At 37.8% G+C, this 18,560-nt stretch overlaps 1 protein-coding gene across 1 annotated transcript in view; it reads left to right on the top strand.

Annotated features, from left to right (window-relative positions):
• DNAH8 (dynein, axonemal, heavy chain 8) overlaps nucleotides 1-18,560 on the top strand; it is a 555,032-nt gene that overhangs the window by 261,599 nt on the left and 274,873 nt on the right. Inside the window, 8 exon segments of the mRNA XM_006882162.1 lie at nucleotides 2,331-2,417; nucleotides 2,508-2,615; nucleotides 3,482-3,616; nucleotides 6,561-6,722; nucleotides 13,085-13,331; nucleotides 13,559-13,800; nucleotides 13,887-14,027; nucleotides 16,574-16,811. Coding sequence (XP_006882224.1) covers nucleotides 2,331-2,417; nucleotides 2,508-2,615; nucleotides 3,482-3,616; nucleotides 6,561-6,722; nucleotides 13,085-13,331; nucleotides 13,559-13,800; nucleotides 13,887-14,027; nucleotides 16,574-16,811 — 1,360 coding nt within the window.

Raw genomic sequence — 18,560 nt, 5'->3', positions numbered from 1 at the left:
GCAATTCTACTTTGCATACCTGTGGTCACCTGAGTCAGAATTTACTCAAAGGCAAAAACATTGTACTAAGTGCCAGAGCATTTTTTCCATGAACGGTATCAGAGTCTATGCTACAGTAACAAACAAGCCCCAAACCTTCGTGACTTAGAATAACTTTTATTTGTTTCTCCTTCATACTACATGTCCATTGTGAGTTGACAGGTCAGCAGAGTTGGGGAAAGGGTGGTCTATTATGTATGTATATATGGTTACATTCTGGTTGACCAGGTACCTAAGTCATTACTGGTTGATCTAGTAAAGCAAAAAGAAAGCATGAAAAATTGTACTGTCCAGAGATAAATCATCCATAAGTCACAAATCATTGACTAAAACAAGTGACATGGCATTCCTAATGTTCCTCACTTGAAGAGGGGCACAATCCTGTAATGTACCTGGAAAAGAGAAGAATTTCAATTTAATCTATTCAATATAATTTTATAGCTTTGATTGCTCTTTGTTGAGGTACCTGAGGTTCATGGAAATTTAATAACTTGCTCAAGTTGTGCAACCAGTATGAGACAGAGCTCACTATCTGAGTGACACCAAAACTTGACTGCTTAACCTCTAAGCTTTGTTTTTTGCTGATTACAGTGAGCATGGAAAGGACTGAAAATGTTTAAAATAGTTGGAAAAGTTCCCACACGAAGTTCACAGTACCATGTGACTTGAGACACAGTGTTATGAATGTAGAAAAAGAAAAGCACAAATAATTTGGAGTGTCTGTGAATCAGAGAAATAAATTTTGAACCAATTTTGTTTAATGTCTTTATGAATGATCTTTATACAGTTAAATCATTAAGTTACAAGGTAACTCACAGTATATGTGTTGTCAATATTCCTGAGGACCAAGATAAAGTGCAGAAGGAAAAATTAGCAAAGTCTCTGAGAAACAAACATTCATTAAAGCTGATAGAAGGAAACAATAGTAATTCAGAAGTGGTCAATTATAACCTCACAAATGGGATGGAAAAAAAATTTACTCCTTGTATAGCTATGGGCTAGAAAAACTTAAAAGAAGCTTAACATTTCATCTGGATTAGGAATAATATTGAGGGGAGCTCTGGAATTGAGTTATGAAAGTAATGATTTAAACATAGAAAATGTATTCTCTTGCCATCCTTCTTTGTCTCTGCTTCATCATAGTTTCCATCTTTGGATTCACTACATGACACAAGATGCTATGAAAGCAACCTTTATGTTGTTACAGACTATTATTGAAATTACCTGTTAACATAAGCATTAGGAATATTCATACAATGTGTCCTTCTTTAGTTCACTGTGTAGAATTTAATCATGTGAGTTGCAAAGCAAGCTGGGGAGTGTAGTTTTTCATCTGGGTACAGTGAAAGCCAGAACCATGTAAAATGGGATTCCTGGCATAGTAGGAAAATACAAATGCTTTTCACTAATATAGAGATAGAAAAATGGTAAGACTTTTACCTGTGAAAGATAAAAACTTAAAAGGCCTGGGAAAATAAGTGTGTTCCATTGTGATCTGGCTTTCATGGATATCACTTGCAATTGGGGTTCTGTGACTAGAAAGGAGAGGTACTGAGAGGTAGCCAGCAATCTGTACATTCCCGGAAGGATCCTGGTCTGATGAAAGTGTTCAGTTAATGTGAAGGAGTTGAAAATGTCTTCATGTGCATTTGTTTGCCTTTGAACTGTTGATCTTTCCTTTGAGTCTTTTGGAACTGACCTAGCCTAAACTCTTGGAATTTGTAAGGCCTTAGTTTCCCTTATACTTCCTCTTTTACTTTCCCCCCATTTTTTTCTGTGTATTCTTTTTTAATTTTCCCTCATCCTCTTAGCTTTTAATAAAAAAGGTGCTTTATCAGCTAAATAATTCTGTAACAATGACTGCAAGAAATAATTGATGTAATAAGATAAAAATTACCTACACCAAGTAATAGATATAAAGCCCTGATTTCCACCTCCCTCTTTCAGTTACATAGTTTAGACTATAATTAGGTATTTATTCATTTCCCCTTGTTTTTTAAACCAGTACATGCACATATGATGAGTTTTTCCTATACAAAGCATGTGTGTGTGTTTGTGTGTGAAAGAGAGTACAGTTGTATGACTTTGATAGTATAATTAAAATGTAAATATATGATGAGGAGTAACCTTATGTTACAAAATATTATTCAATATACATTTTTTAGAAAGGAGAACATTTTAGGAATCTAATATTTTTCAATATCCACTTGGTATCAACTAGGAATTCACAATGTATTTGCATTAATGAAATTATACCAACAATTGAAAATCAAATACATTTTAACTTTTAGAACCCTGGATATGCTGGGCGTCAAGAACTGCCAGAAAACTTAAAGATTCAGTTTAGAACTGTTGCTATGATGGTTCCTGATAGACAAGTAAGTACCAGGATTTAAAGTATAATAAAATATGTATTACTTACCTGTTTTCCACTAAAATTATTGACATATTACTGTATTAATTTTTAGATCATCATGCGAGTTAAACTTGCAAGCTGTGGTTTTCTTGAAAATGTAATCTTAGCTCAGAAGTTTTATGTTCTTTATAAACTCTGTGAAGAACAACTTACTAAACAGGTAACTTTCCCCTCCTCATTATAAAAGGTTTTCTTTTTTAAGTTATTGTTTTATAGCTTTATCTTGAGAAATGTTAGTCTAGGAATTAAAAAAAGCTCTTATGGTCTATTGTTATGCATTTAAAAACCCTCTATTTTCTTTTTAAATAGTCTTAGAGCCAGAAGAAGTTCAAAGTAAGGTTATGTGAACCTTTCATGCCATCTCCATCGTTTTTGACATTTGTTGTTGATTGCTGTCGAGTTGATCAATACTCATAGTGACTCTGAACAAAAGACCCAAAGCCTTTCTATAACTATTGTTGTTTCTCCAAGTTCATAAAGTTTCCAGAGGTTTAGGAAGTGAATGCCACTCTTGCTTCCAAACCTGTCTTAAACTGGGAGCTCCACCAAACACTGTCCACCGTGGGCAGCCTTTATGGCATTTCACCCCCTAATGGCACAAGGTTCAGCATCACAGAAAAACCAGATTACCTGAAATTTTATAAACTGTAATTAAAAACCAGAAAAATAAACATTAAATTAGTAGTTTGTTCCCATTTAAGTAGTTCAATAGATATGTAAAGGATTAATATGCTCATCTGTTAAGTGAAAAGTGGGAGGTTCAAGTCCACTCAGAGGCACCTTAGAAGGAAGGCTTGCCAATGTATCTTTGAAAAATAAGCCGTTGAAAAGCCTATTACTTAGTCTTCTCAACCAAATGGATATTTTCCAAGAAAAAAAGGAGGAGAAATAAAGTAATACAGCTTTGCAGCAATCCAGCCACTCTACTATCTAAGTTTTAAAATACCCACTTCCATGTATATAGTGGGTATGCATTTAGAGTATTTTATTTAAATAATGGCTTTTCCCTCTTTGTCCTTTTTTTAGGTTCATTATGACTTTGGATTGAGAAATATTCTGTCTGTCTTGAGGACACTTGGAGCTCAAAAGAGAGCCAGACCAGAAGACAGTGAATTAAGCACTGTCATGAGAGGACTAAGAGATATGAACCTTTCTAAACTGGTACCTTTCTCTGAATTTACTTTTCTCTCAAAATTTTAGCCTGATTTCTCTCTACTAATGAAATCCTTGCTTAAGTAATTGACTGCTAAGGGCACGTGGCCAGGAGAGACCGGTCCTTGGAGAAAGACATCATGCTTGGAAGGAGAGGAAGACCCCAGATGAGATGGATTGATTCAGTACCTGAGGCAATGGGAATTGGTGTGTCTCCGAGTTAGTGAGACTAGCTCAGGACAGGGAAGGTTCAGAGCAACTGTACATAGGGTTGCTATGGGTCACAGGTAACATGATAGCACATAACAACAACAACAACAACAAGCAAAAAGTTCAAACTTGCCAGGATCTCTGTGAGGAAAAGATGAGACAATCTGCTTCTGTAAAACCTTTGTGAAAAATGGAAGGATAACTATTTAGATGGGTGTGAAAGCCCATAGGGGAGGAGAGGAGTAGAGCAGAAAAAGGGGAAGGATGGAGAATGCTGGCATAGCAGAGTTCAGTGCCTGGATGGGGGTTTGAAGAAATAGGAAAGATTCAGTGGGGACTCAAGAGATGAGGTGATTGATAACAAGCATAGATCAATAGTGATTAGATTATATGAAATGCAGTGTATATTAATGATTGCATGAAGCACAACGTGAAGGAAGGGTTGTGTAGAACACAGTGTAAACAGAAAATATTTTTTTTTAAAAAAACCATAAAGAAGGATGCATATGGGACTAACTCGTTTTAAGACCCAAGAGACCAAGGGAGTTTTGTCAGGTAACCACCACCTGATAAAAATCATTCAAAGAAAATTGATGGTTTTGATTTAAAAGAAATGACAAGCTTGGAAACCCTGTGGGGATGGCTTTCTCCCACCCCCCATCCTCTGGGATTGCTGTGAGCTCTGGCATCCTAGTCCCCAGGTCTTTGTGCTAACTCGAAGGCCACACTCTCTGTTGGTTCCTCTCCACTAGCCAGCTCTGCAGGAGAAAGTTGCGTGCTCACCTCCCTTGTAATTTACAGCCTTCAAAACCCCAGTTGAGGGTCTTCTATGATGTGGTTCTGACCGGATTGCAGTGAGTTTTTATGAGAGTTGTTCTGAGTCAGAACTAAAATGATGGCAGTGTTCTGGGTTTGGGTTGGTTCTTTCTCCCAGCTGACAAGGGGGGGATTGGCTCAGGTTGACCTGTGAGGACTGATCCTTGGAAGTTTGATGAGTGTTCTGAGCAGTATGCAGTTTTGTCATGTATTGATTCATTTAATCTTCCATACCCTGTGCTTTCAGCAAGAAGGCAAAATTTCCATGACTCTGTATGATAGTTGAGGCAATTTGAACTGAAGGTGCATCCTTTTAGTGGTGTGCAGAAAATGGACTTCATCAGTGAACTTCAGCTTCAAAATTTTAGTTCAGTCCTTGACCTCTTCATGTTGTTGTTAGACAGGTGTCTTCAATTAATTTTAGAGTCCTAATAGTCCCATGTGATAGAATAGAAGTACCTGTGAAGGCACTGGGTAAGCTTGGACCACCAACCTTTTGGTTAGCAGCAGAGAGTTTAACCATTGTGCCACCAACTGGTATACATAATGAATGTAACAGAGATACTTGTTTTGAAAATCTTGACTTACAGAGTACTAGGTGAGCTTTGTGTATTTTAGCATCTGATCAACTTGTCACAGATGTGTTTTTCTCAAAATACCAAAACCATTACCATTTTTCTAAAATGTATTAAAAGTTTGCCTTGGAAATAATAATAGTGTTTTTTTTTTCTTTCATGCTTGCACAATTATACCTTAGATTGTTTTGAAATTACTGATGGACAAGTTCATGTGGTTCTGTACACTGCATACGGTATCAATACCTTAGTGTTCAAGACTGAAGAAGAAATTGTTCTTCAGTTTAAAAATATAACTACATCTGTGAAGTTCACTGCTATTTCAAAGCTTTATGATTCATGTCTTCTGTAAACCCCTCACAGCAACTCTGTGGGATATAAATGACCAGTACAGGCCTGACTACTTTGCTTGTGAGGAAACTTAGAGTCAAAGAGACTGAAGAATGAATACACTCCCTTAGTCAGTTGGGAAATGGACAAAATTCTCCAAGATTTTCTAGTACTAAATACTCTGTTCTTTCCCATTCACCCCAGTGTTTCCCCATAGATAATAGTATTCTTAAACCTCCTAGTCAGAATTCAAGAAAATATGAACAAAGATCTGATCTTTTGTGGATAGGATCACTATGAGTTATATAGAATTGACAACACCTGAGAACAATGTCAGAGGAGTCCTGAAGGATAGTGAGAAAGAAATTGTTTGAAATGGGGTCATTTATGTATTAATGGCATTGTTTAGTCCAATTTGCCGCTTATAAGAAAGCAGAATATAGATATCTATAATGGAGCACTCAACATGGTTAGAAGCAGTTGTTCATGGTTATAGGTATTTTCCTACTTCTAACAAGAAATTAGTATTTTATTCTGACACAGTGAATATTCCTGTTTGGGAGAAGCAGAGTATTCATATGATAAAGCACTGGAGTCAAACCTTGAAGCAATAGATTGAGGCTACATTGTAGGACATTTTGTATGTAAAGAAACTTTGACTACAATGTTCTACATTCAGTGATAGTGTCCAGGAGAAAGTTCTAGATGGCTCAAGTCTGTTTTGAAGAGTTGTTGCTGTTGTGTGCTGTTGAGTTGGAATAGACTTGTAGCTGAACCCAGTGGGTTTTCAGAGGTAATAAATTCCGTAGGAGGAGATTGTGCATCCTTATCCTGTGGAGCAGCTAGTAGATTTGAACCACTTGCCTTTGGGATGTCAGCACAGCTTCTTAAAATTAGGCCACCAGAGCTCCCTGTTCAGGAGATTGGTGTATACTTATCTGGCCGGAATTTATGTATGGATACTAACTAGTTAATATGTGCTGACTAGATGAGTGAGTTTATTTCATTCTGTGCCATTTTAGGTTGATGAAGATGAACCCCTGTTCCTCAGCTTAATCAATGACCTGTTTCCAGGATTACAGCTAGATAGTAATAGTTATGCACAGCTGCAAGCCGCAGTAGCCAACCAGGTTTCAGAAGAAGGTTTGATTAATCATCCACCCTGGAATCTCAAACTTGTGCAGGTAAAGACACTTTTATCATCAGTGTAATAATGAATGAGGATGGCAGAAGAAGAATGTATGCCTTTGAGCTGTGAGTTGTAGAAGAGTTCTGAATATCCCATGGACTGTCAAAAGAGTGAACAGTTATGTGTTCATTAGAGACAAGGATGGCAAAGCTTTGTCTCTCATACTTTTACTATGAGAATTTACTATGAGAGGCTATTCCTTGGGAAAAGATATGATGCTTTGAAAGGTAGAGGATTAGCAAAAGAGAGGAAGATCCCCATCAAGATGAATCGACACAGCAACTACAGCAATGAACTCAGGGGTATCAGAGATGGTGGGGATGGTACCAGATAGGATAGGCTTCATATCTGTTGTTCATAGGGTCACTATAACTCATTCTAGACTTGATGGTAACCAACAACACTATAGATCTATGCACATATGTCAAAGACAACAAGCCTTCAATATAGATTGCATTTCAACATGAAGAAAGCAAATGTTCTCCCCGCTGGACCAATAGGCACCAGCATAGTAGATGGAGAAAAGATTGAAGTTGTTAATGACTTCATTTTACTTGAGTCTATAATCAACACCATTGTAGTATCAGTCAAGAAATCAGGAGATGTGTTGCATTGGGAAAATTTCCTGTCAAGTACTTCTTTAAAGTGCTAAAAAGAAAGGTTATCTGTTTAACAATTAAGATGTTTAACAATTAAGATGTACCTGATCCAATCAATGGTATTTTCAACTGCTTTCTGTGCATTTAAATCAGTGACTTTGAATTGTGGTGCTGGCAAAGTTTATTGAATATTCCATGACTGCCAAAAGAATAAACAGACGTGTCTTAGAGGAAGTACAACCAGAGTTCTCCTTAGAGAAGCTTTGTCTCACTTACTTTTGACAGGAGAGGCCAGGCAGTCCTAGGAAAAAAGACATTATGTTGGAAAAGGTAGAGGAGGATCAGTGAAAGAAAGACTCAAGGAGATGAATTGCCACACTGACTGTAACAATAGAGCGTAGATTGTCAGGATGGTGCAGAACAGGCCAAGGTTCAGATCCGTTCGTAGGATTGCTATAAATCAAAGTCAACTTGACGATTTGGTTTCATTTCAACAAATACACAGGGAAAGTCTATATAGACCTGTATAAAGTTTATCTATCTGTCTGCATGCGCGCGCGTGCGCGCGCACACACACACACACACACACACACACACACACACACACAGTTTTATATATAAGTTCTATATAGATCTCTGTCAGGGAAAGAGATCATGGAATAAGGGGATATTATAACTGACATTTGATGAAACTTAGGTGAAGGTAGAAACGACCAGAAAAAGGTTTACTTATGTTTTACTGATATAGAAAGGCATTTGACTGGGTGGATCATAATAAAGTATGGATAACTTTGAGAAGAATGAGAATTTCCAGACACTTAATTGTGTTCCTGCAGAACTTTTATCCAGACAGAAAACAGCCCTTTAAAAAGGATAAGGGGAGATACTGCATGATTTAAAATCAAGAAAGTTATATGTCAGCATTGTATCCTTTGGCCATACCTGTCAATTGGTGGTGGTTGTTGTTATAGTATGTCCTTTGGGTTTTCAGAGTCTATAAATCACACAGGAGGAATTTTTCTGCCCATTTTTCTTCCTTGGAAAAGCTGGTAAATTTGACGCATGTGCCTTTGGGTTGGTAGTGTAACTTTTTTTAATTTTTTAAATTTTTAAAAATTATTTTTGTGTGCGTGTACCGTCAAATCAGATCTGACAGGTACAGGAGGAGATTGTTCCTCCTTCCCCGGCAGAGCATCTGGTGGATTCGAACTGTGAGCCTCTGGGATTGTAGTTGCAGCTCCTTACCACTAGGCCACCAGAGCTCCCCTTGTAAGCCACCAGAACTTCCATTGAATAGGTAGGCTAAGCAAATAATTCAAGAAACGGAACTATATGAAGGAGAATGTGGCATCAGGATTGGAGAAAGACTTACCAACAATCTGCTTTATACAGGTAATCAACCTTTGCTTGTGGAAAGTGAAAAAATCTTGAAGTACTTAACAGTCTTCAGTAATCCTCACAACTGGCCACATCATGACAAATGGAGCAAAGATTGAAATTGTCAGTTATTTCATTTTACTTGAATCCACAGTCAATACTCAAGGAATCAGAAGTAAAGAAATCAGAAATATGTTACAATGGGCAAAATCTGCTCTCAAGAGCCTGGCCTAAGGCATGATAGTTTCAATTACGTTTTCTCATTTTTTAACAGGACTCTTTGGAGGCCCTAAAATTGGAATGAGCCCAGTTAATGAGTCATACACACACACACACACACACACACACACACACACACACACATACACACACACCATATTTTTTCCATTTAAAATATATTCAAAGGTTCTGTTCAATCAATCACTGAGTGCCTGTTGGCACTTATTAGTAGACTAAAAGGGCTTTTAATACTTGCCCAAGCGGGAACAGAGACCAAGAGCACAGAACCCAGGCCAAGAGTCAAAGGTCAAGAGAGAAGTTTGTTTTTAGGAGGCTGAGAAGAACTTGGTCCAAGGAGACCAAGAATAGATTTTTCTCGTGGACTGAGAGGAGCTCTCTGTGACTGAGAGGGCCTGAAAGAACTACCTTAAGTGGAAAGGAGACTTTGCTTGTATTCTTTCTGATTCTGATCCTGAATTGTAACCTGCTGCTTTCCTTATAAACCCTGTAATCACTCAGTGTTGTTTGTGAATTGAAGCTGAAGAAAATGGAAACACAAGAGCCAAAATGTGACCTTGAGTCTATCCCACCTGAATTAAAAAAAAACACCTCAAGTACAGGTTTTGTTTTATTTTCTTTTATATTGATTTGCTTACAAAGTTAATATATATTGTGTTTTGCACTATTCTTCATTCACATTGTGTTTCATACAATTATTCCCATGCATTATGTTTTATAAAATTAATCTCCAATGGACCTTGCCCGTCATTACCCTGTCATTTCAGGTCCCTGCTGGATCATTCCATTTCCTTCACCCACCTACACACATGCAAAATTGTGCAGTATAGGTTTGATGCATTGAACACTAATGACTTAAGACCACATGAGTTGTAGATGACACCAAGGATATCCATGAAGAAAGCAAAAGATTGTTGCAAAGACAGGGCAGAAAGAAAAGGCCACAATGGATGTCGGAAGTGACTCTGAAAACTGCACTAGAACTTAAGAGAGGTCAAAACAGGGAAGAAATGTAAAGGACACCTTGAAAAGATCAAGTGAAATAGTATAAAGAACAGTACAAAGAGCTGGTATTAGAAAATCAACAGGAAAGAACGTGCTCAGCATTTCTCAAGCTGAAAGAACAGAAAAAGAAATCTAGGCCTTGTGTTGCAGTACTGAAGAAGGTTATGGGAAAAATCTTGAACGATCTAGGGAGCATCAAATGAAGATGGAAAGAATATAATCATACTACCAAAAAGAATTGGTCAGCACTAAAACATTTCAGGAACAGTGTATGATAAAGCACCAGTGGTAAGACAGGAGTTCAAGCTGCATTGAAGGCTTTGCCAAAAAAAAATAAGACCCCAGAAATTGCTGCAATTCCAATTCAACAAATAGATATAACCCTGAATGTGCTATCTGATGATGGTAAGAAATTTGGGAGAGAGCTACTTAGCCAAATGACTGAAAGATATTGCTAATTGTTCCTTTCCCCCCAAAAGGTTCCCATTCCAACATAATGTGGAAATAGTTGAACAATGTTAATATCATATTTAAGTAAAATTGCTGACAATTATTTAAAAAATGGGTAGAACAGTGCATTAACAGGAAGCTTGGTGAAAAGTAGAGGATGCATGAAGGATGTTTATTTGTGTTTTATTGACTATGCAAAAGCATTTAACTGTGTGGATCATAACAGATTATGGGTAACATTTAGAAGAATGAAATATCCCAGAACACTTAAATTTTTTTATACAAAATCTAAATCAACAAGCTCTTGTCTGAAAATAACAAGGAAACACTGCATAGTTTAAAATAATGATGGGCATTAGTATCATCAGGTATCCTTAGTATACAGATATGAATTGTATCCTTTCCCTGCACCTATTCCATCTGTATGCCTAGCAAATATTTTGAGTAGACTCTAGGTAGAAGGATGTGCATTAGGATTGGAGGATGATTTATCAATAACCTGTGTTATGCATATGATACAACCTTGCTTGCTGAAAGTGAAGAGAACTTGAAACATTTGCTGCATAATATCAAAGACTAAAATCTTCAATGTGGATTACATCTCAGCCTCAAGAAAACAAAAGTTCTTATCACTGGACCAATAGGTAATATCCTGAGAGTTGGAGAAAGCTCTAAACTGCCAACCATTTCATCTCACTTGGTTCCACAATCAACACACATGGTAACAGCACTCAGGAAATCAAAATATAATGTTATATTGGGGAAATCTGCTGTCAAAGACCTCTCTGAAGTGCTAATTTATATCAGTATAAATTTATAATAATAAGATATGCCTGATCCAAGCCATGATCTTTTAAATTTCTTCACATGCGTGTGAAAGTTGGACAGTGAATAGAAGACAGATGAATCAATCAATACCTTTGAATCATGATGTTGGAGAAGAGTGCTGAATATCCCCTGTGCTGCCAGAAGAACAAGTCAATCTTGGGAAAAGTGCAACCATGTTCTTCTTAGAGTCAAGAATGGTGAAACTTCGCCACACATATTTTGGTCATATGATCGGTTCTTGGAAAAAGGCGTCATGCTGGAAAAGGGGGGAAGGGGGCTTGGGGCAGTGGGGTCAGAGAAAGAGAAGACTCAAGATAGATTTATCTAGTGGCTGTAACAGCGGGATTGAGTAAATCAGAGATAATTAGAATGGCGCAAATCAGGGCAAGGTTTATATCTCTTGTTCAAAGAGTCACTTTAAGTCTTAGTCACTTTGATGGCACCTAACAATAGCATTGTAAGTTCTGTGTGGCCATTACAAGGAATTATTGAGAAGTAACTTACATACCAGAGGGATTTTCACAAAAAGAACAACTTCTTCCAAGTCCTTTTCCTCTTTCTACACTTTCTGGTCAGTACCTCTGCGAATACTCCCTGAACAAATGAACTACACACTAATCATTATTTTACCATTTTCTTGGATCTCAACTTTGATGATGGGTGTTGTTACCACCACTAGGGGGCGGTATGATCACGTTGTAGCCAAAGAAAATTTATGCATGGGAAAACTGCTGGTTATAAATCAACAAGCCAAAATCTCAAGAATTAATATTTGAGAAACAAAAACTATATTGTAAATTAATTCTATCCGAATATAGTTCATGCTTCACACTGTCATTACACTATCCTCCAGGTTTTTTTAAATCAATCATTAGTGTTTATCAATCAATTGTTTTTTTAATAAATCTTTGGTCAGTAGTGTTCAATGCCTCAAATCTATTCTTTTTAAAAAAAATTCTTGAGGTTTTTAATTTAGGTGGGATAGACTCAAGTCACATTTTCGTTCCTGTGTTTTTGTTTTTGTCAACTTTAATGTGAATTTCTGTACACATCTCTTAAAGCCACATTTATTTTTTATTTTCTCATCTATTCATAATGTTGACTGTTTAGTTGGAAGAATTTTATTGGAGTAAAGGACATATATAACAATTTTTTTTCCATCTCAAATGTACAATTCAGTTGTTGTTGTTGATTGCCATTGAGTCAAGCACGAATCATAGCGACCCTATAAAAAAAGGCCTGAAGTCTTTCTGTAACTATCAACCTTTATCAAAGTTCACAGAGTTTCCAGAGGCATGTTATTTAGGAAGTGGATGCCACTCCTGCCTACTCCTGTTATTTTCAACATGTTGTACAGCCATGACACCATATACCTCAAATTTTCAAAAGTTTTCATCACTTTGAAGAGAAATTGAATGCCCCTTCAGCAATAGCTACATATTACTTCCTATCTCCAGCCCCTGATAATCACTAATAATAACTTTTGTCTCTGTGCATTTGTTAGTTGTAGGCGTTTCATATAAACAGAATCATGGGCTTTTTGCCCTTTTGTGCCTGATTAACTTAATTTGGCATCAACAAAGTTCATCTGTGTTCCGGCATGTGCCTGGATTTTATTTCTCTTTATGGCTAGATAATTTTTCACTGCACATATATAGCACCCTTTGTACATTCATGCATCTGCTGATGGACCCTTGGATAGTTTTCACCTTTGGGCTATTGTGAGTAATGATGCAACAAAGGTGTGTGTCCAAGTGCAAGGGTTATTTCAGAACGCCTAGCTGATCCACTTGTTTAATGCTTTCTAAATTTCAGCATCCTCTTCATTTTCATTTTTCAATGTATTGTTCTGATCACCTAGTTATATGAGACATCTTTAGTACGTCACGGCCTCATGACTCTTGGGCCCAGTGGTTCTGGGAAGACGACTGTTATAACCATTCTGATGAAGGCGCTGACAGAGTGTGGGAGGCCTCACCGAGAGATGCGAATGAATCCAAAGGCCATTACTGCACCACAAATGTTTGGCCGACTAGACACTGCCACCAATGACTGGACAGATGGAATTTTTTCTACTCTGTGGAGAAAAACATTAAAGGTTAAAAAAGGTATCCAAAAGCCCTCCTTGGTGACCTTTTCTTCCCCTCCAGGTTATTGTTGTTGTTGATTGCTATCGAGTCGAACATGACTCATAGCAATCCTATGAACAATAGACCTGAAGTCTTTCTATAAGTATCACTTCTCAAAGCTCATAAAGTTTCCAGGTTATTAGTAGCAATATTTTACTTAGTGACTTCCTTTTCAGAGAGTGACTTCTTGTTCTGATGATTTGCAGGTGAAAACATTTTCCTCGTTTTAGATGGCCCTGTAGATGCCATTTGGATCGAGAACTTAAATTCCGTGCTGGATGACAATAAAACGCTCACCTTAGCTAATGGTGATCGCATCCCGATGGCCCCCAACTGTAAGCTTCTGTTTGAAGTCCACAATATTGAGAATGCCTCCCCAGCTACGGTTTCGAGGATGGGCATGGTCTACATCAGCAGCTCTGCTCTCAACTGGAGGCCGATACTGCAGGTAGGAGTGCATGTTGAACGGAAGCATGCAGAGTCCTTCCATGTCTCACTTTCTTAACCAGTACAGATTCTTATTCTTTGCTGCAGGCATGGTTGAAGAAGCGTACCGCACAAGAAGCTTCTGTACTCCTAAATTTGTATGATAAGGTGTTTGAAGATGCATATACATTTATGAAACTAAACCTCCAACCAAAAATGCAGCTTCTAGAGTGTAATTATATTATGCAAGTAAGATTATTTTTTTTCTAATACTCATTTGTTGTTTGTAGGCTTCTAAAATAGTAATGTCTTGGTGTCATGGTTGTGAAGGTTTTGAAGGGGTTTGATTCCTATTAAACATCTCATCCAGTAGCTCTGGTGATCTAGTGTGTTAGGTATTGGGCTATTAGTTGAATGATCAGTTGTTCAAATGCACCAGCCACCCCAAGCGAAAAGATGAGGTGGTTGGCTCCTGTACAGTTTGACAGTCTTAGAGACGTTAAGGACCACCAGGAGGCAGAATCAATTTGACAGCAGTGGATAAAGACCCCATTAGAGCTCTTACTATCATCACTTTTCTATCTTCACTGTGTAGGAGCGCTGTCAGGGGAAAGGAATCAACTGTGTTTCCCATTGCCTAGTAATCAGGCATAGATCCAACAGTGAGAGTAAATACTTAAGAAACCCTGGTGTTTTTATAGAAAAGTTTAAAAAAAAAAGGAGCTTTTTGGCAGTCAGGAAAACTTGCATGACACCTTTTGACTTTGCAAATGGAGTATAGATCAAATAAGAGGAAAAACGTTAACAGTTTTCTGAAAAGTACATTGCATCATTCCTTCCTTCTTACCTGCATTATGCAGATGACATAAGCTCACTTGCAGAAACAAAGGGGGACCTGAGGCAGAGGATCAAACCACAGCCTTCAATATGGATTACTTCTCAACATCAAGAAAACAAAAGTCCTCACTGCTGGACCAATAGGCAACATTATGATAGATGGAGAAAAGATTGAAATTGCCAATGATTTCATCTTGCTGCAAGTATCCACAGTCAACTTGGTACTATCAGTCAGGAGATTAGAAGAAAGATTAGCATTGAGAAAGTCTGCTATCTGGGATTTTTTAATAAGTCCTGAGGAGCAATAATGTCTGTTTAAAGGCTAAAGTGTACCTAATTCAAGCCACAGTCTTTCCAGTCACATGCTGTGTAACAGAGCTGGAAGTGAAAAAGGATGATAAAAGAATTGATCCTTTTAGTTTTGGTGTTGGAGAAGAGTACTGAACAGCCCATAGACTGCCAAAAGTACAAAAAACTATATCTTGGAGAAAGTCCAACTAAAATGTTTCTTAGAGGTAAAAATGGCAAAATTTCTTTTCACATATTTTGGACAAGTTAGGAGAGGCAATTCCTTGGGAAGGTATATGATACTGGGAAAGGTGGAGGACCATTGAAGGAGAAGAAGATCCCCAACAAGGATTGATGCAGTGTCTGTGGCAATGGGCTACAGTGTGCCAGATGATGAGGATGGCACAGGAGAGGACAGGTTTCAGAACTGTGATTCACTGCATCACCATGAATTGTCCTTGATCAGAGGATGTTTAACAAGAGCAACTGGTCTTTAGAAACCACATAACTAATTGTAGTTGTTGAAAAGCTCCCTTACTTCTGGCCTATACATGGTAGCTCGTTACCATTTCAGTGCTTTGATTTTGTTTTAGTGTAGGAGATGTCAGTAAGGAAGATTAGAAACATTACATGAGATATAAGTCAACATTCAGTATTTACTTTAGATGTAATCCAGAAATCCACTGCGGTCAGCTTAATTCCAATCCATGACAACTCTGTAGGACAGAGGAGAACATCCTAGAGGGTTTCTGAGGCTGGAAACAACCTTTATGGAAGCAAACTGCCATGTCTTTCTCTGGTGAGGTTGTACTATTGACCTTTAGGTTAGCAGTTGAGAATTTTAGCCCTTTATAACCAAACCAAGGCCAAATCAACTGTTCTTGAGTTAATTCCAACTCACACCAACCCTCCATTGGATGTTTGAGACAGTAAGTCTTTATAGAAGAAGAGTGCTTCATTTTTCTCTCTCAGAGCAGATAGTATATTTGAACCACTAACCATTCCATTAGCAGTCTAACATGTAAAGAGCTACATCCTCAAGAATTGTAAAAGACATAATAGAAGTGAACATTTCTGTTTCTCATTGACTTTGTTTCCCAAGACTGAGAATATCTTCCTGTAGTGTACATTTCTTTCTTATGCTACATAGGGGTTGCATACTTCCATCAAAGGTATGGATTTGCACACCTCTGTGTTACGGTCTCTCAGCTCTGCTTTGGTAACTTGACAGTAGCCAGAGACAAAACTTGAGTTAATGAGTGTGGTTGTATTGCAATAGAGCTTTATTTACAAAAACAGATACCTGGCACGCAGTCCATAATACACTGCCTCCTGAAAAATTTTGCAATAGAACTATAATCTTTAATCCGTACCATTTTTATTCACTGAACTTTAGAAACTGTATCTACCCAAGAAAACACCTACTCTAGGCTTTTCACTTTACAGATAAAGAAATTGAGGCTCAGAAGTTAGTGGCAATAACTAGAGATGGAAACCACACTTTCTGAGCTCCAGTTCAGCATTTATATTTCAAGCTCATGTGACCTTTTTGAAGTAGATAAAATTTATCCTAATATTGTTGACTGTAAAAACAGTGACCACACAGTATTTTGAAATAGATTTGTTTCTTTTCTAAATTTTTTAAGTTATTATTACATTTTTTTTCCCAGTCTCTCACTCTTCTGGAAGGCTTAGTACCATCCAAAGAAGAAGGTGGTGTTTCATGTGATGAACATCTTCATAAATTGTTTGTATTTGGCCTCATGTGGAGTTTAGGGGCTCTTTTAGAATTGGACAGCAGAGAGAAGCTTGAAGTCTTTTTACGGGACCACCAAAGCATGTTAACCTTACCTGAAATACCTCAAGACACAGCGCAAACTATTTATGAGTATTATGTCACTGATAATGGTAAGTAACTGAATTATACATGACATTAAATATACCTAAAATAAGAAAATGTATGAAAGCATTTATGTCCAGAAATTTATATATTTAGTAGTAATAACATTTTAAATGAAGGAAGAAGAAAGAAATAAACTTCAAAATACTGTTTGATCACTGTTATATAGACAAAAGGACTCAGAAGAAAGATCAACCTACTTGAGAAAGGTAACATGAGCTTAAAGAAAGAATGCTGAACTGGAGCTCTTCAAGTGTGATTTCTCTCTCTAGTTTATGCCTTGTAAGTCATGTGAAAGGAAATTGCCCATCTTTTTCCCATGGAAGCACCCGATGGATTTGAACTGCCTACCTTTGGATTGTCAGCTCAACCCCTTACCATTAAACCACGAGACTTTGTGTGGTGTGTGTGTGGGGGGGTGGTGGTGGTGGTGGTGGTGGTGGTGGTGTTATATACCATTGAATCAGAACCAACTCATAGCTGACCCTCCAGTGGACTTTCAGAGGCTATAAGTTACATAGGAAGAGATTGCCCATCTTTCTCCTGTAAGTTTTCAGAGGCAGTGAATTACACAGAAGGAGGTTGCCCATACTTCTCTCATGGAACTCCTGGTAGATTTGAACTGCATACCCTTGTGTTGGCAAAACAGTTCCTTACCACTAAGCCACTAGAGCGCCTAGTGCGAAGGAGTTGTGCTGGCAATCTAAAGGTGGTGGTGGTTGTTATGTACCGTCTAGTCACCTGCGATCCCTAGCAACCCTTTGTACAGCAGCTCTAATATCTGCCCAGTTCTGAACCAGTTTAACTAATTCCAACACACCAACCCTCATTGCCCCAGATACTGTGTCAGTCCATCTCATCTAGGGTCTTCCTCTCCTGCATTGTCCCTCCATCCTTCCAAGCATGATGTCCTTCTCCAAGGACTGGTCTCTTCTGCCCATGTGCCCAGAGTATGTGAGATATAAAACAGTTCAAATCCACCAGCTTCTCTGTGGGAAAAAGATGGGCTTCTCTTCCTGTGTGATTAACTGCCTCTGAAAACCCATTGAAAGTTCAGCTATTGGTCAGTTCTGACTTGACAGTAACAACAAGAATAAGAAAGTAATTTTATACAGATTTGCAAATAACTCTTAAAGTTGAATAAAATGTATGCAATCAACTCTTCTTCAGGTCCTGGTCCTTTCTAATAACATATCCAAGTAATTTGAGACAAAGTCTCAGCAATCTCATGTCTAGGGAGCATTTTGAGCGTGCTTCCTCCCAGACAGACTTGTTCCTTCTGGCAGCCCATAATCAATATTCCCCAAACACATCAATTCTGCTTTGTTTTTCTTTATTCATTGTTCAGCTTTTGCATGCATATAAGGCAATTGAAAATATCCTAGTTTATTCAGAATCACTTCAGTACTCAAAGGGACATCTTTGCTTCTGATAACACTAAACAATTTAAAGTTACACTTACGTTTGTTGTATGACTTGGATATTTTGCAAGAGAACACACAACTCAGGTTATTCTTTTCAATGATGAATTTTTTCCTATTTTAAATGTATGTTTCTATCAAAACAACTATGAGATATCATCTCACCCCAGTAGGAACAGCAGAATTTAACAGAACAGCAAGCAACAAATGCTGGCGAGGATGTGGAGAACCTGGAACTCTTATTCACTGTTGGTGGGAATGTAAGATGGTGCAACCATTGTGGAAGGTGGTGTGGCGCTTTCTCAAAAATTGCAAATAGAGATACCATTTGACCCA

This window comes from Elephantulus edwardii, unplaced genomic scaffold (assembly GCF_000299155.1).
Source record: "Elephantulus edwardii isolate Elephantulus edwardi_28Jun2011 unplaced genomic scaffold, EleEdw1.0 scaffold00017, whole genome shotgun sequence".
NCBI classification, from domain to species: Eukaryota; Metazoa; Chordata; class Mammalia; order Macroscelidea; family Macroscelididae; genus Elephantulus; species Elephantulus edwardii.
The sequence above is the reverse complement of the archived record's forward strand: the minus strand, read 5'-3'. Positions and strand labels throughout refer to the sequence as shown.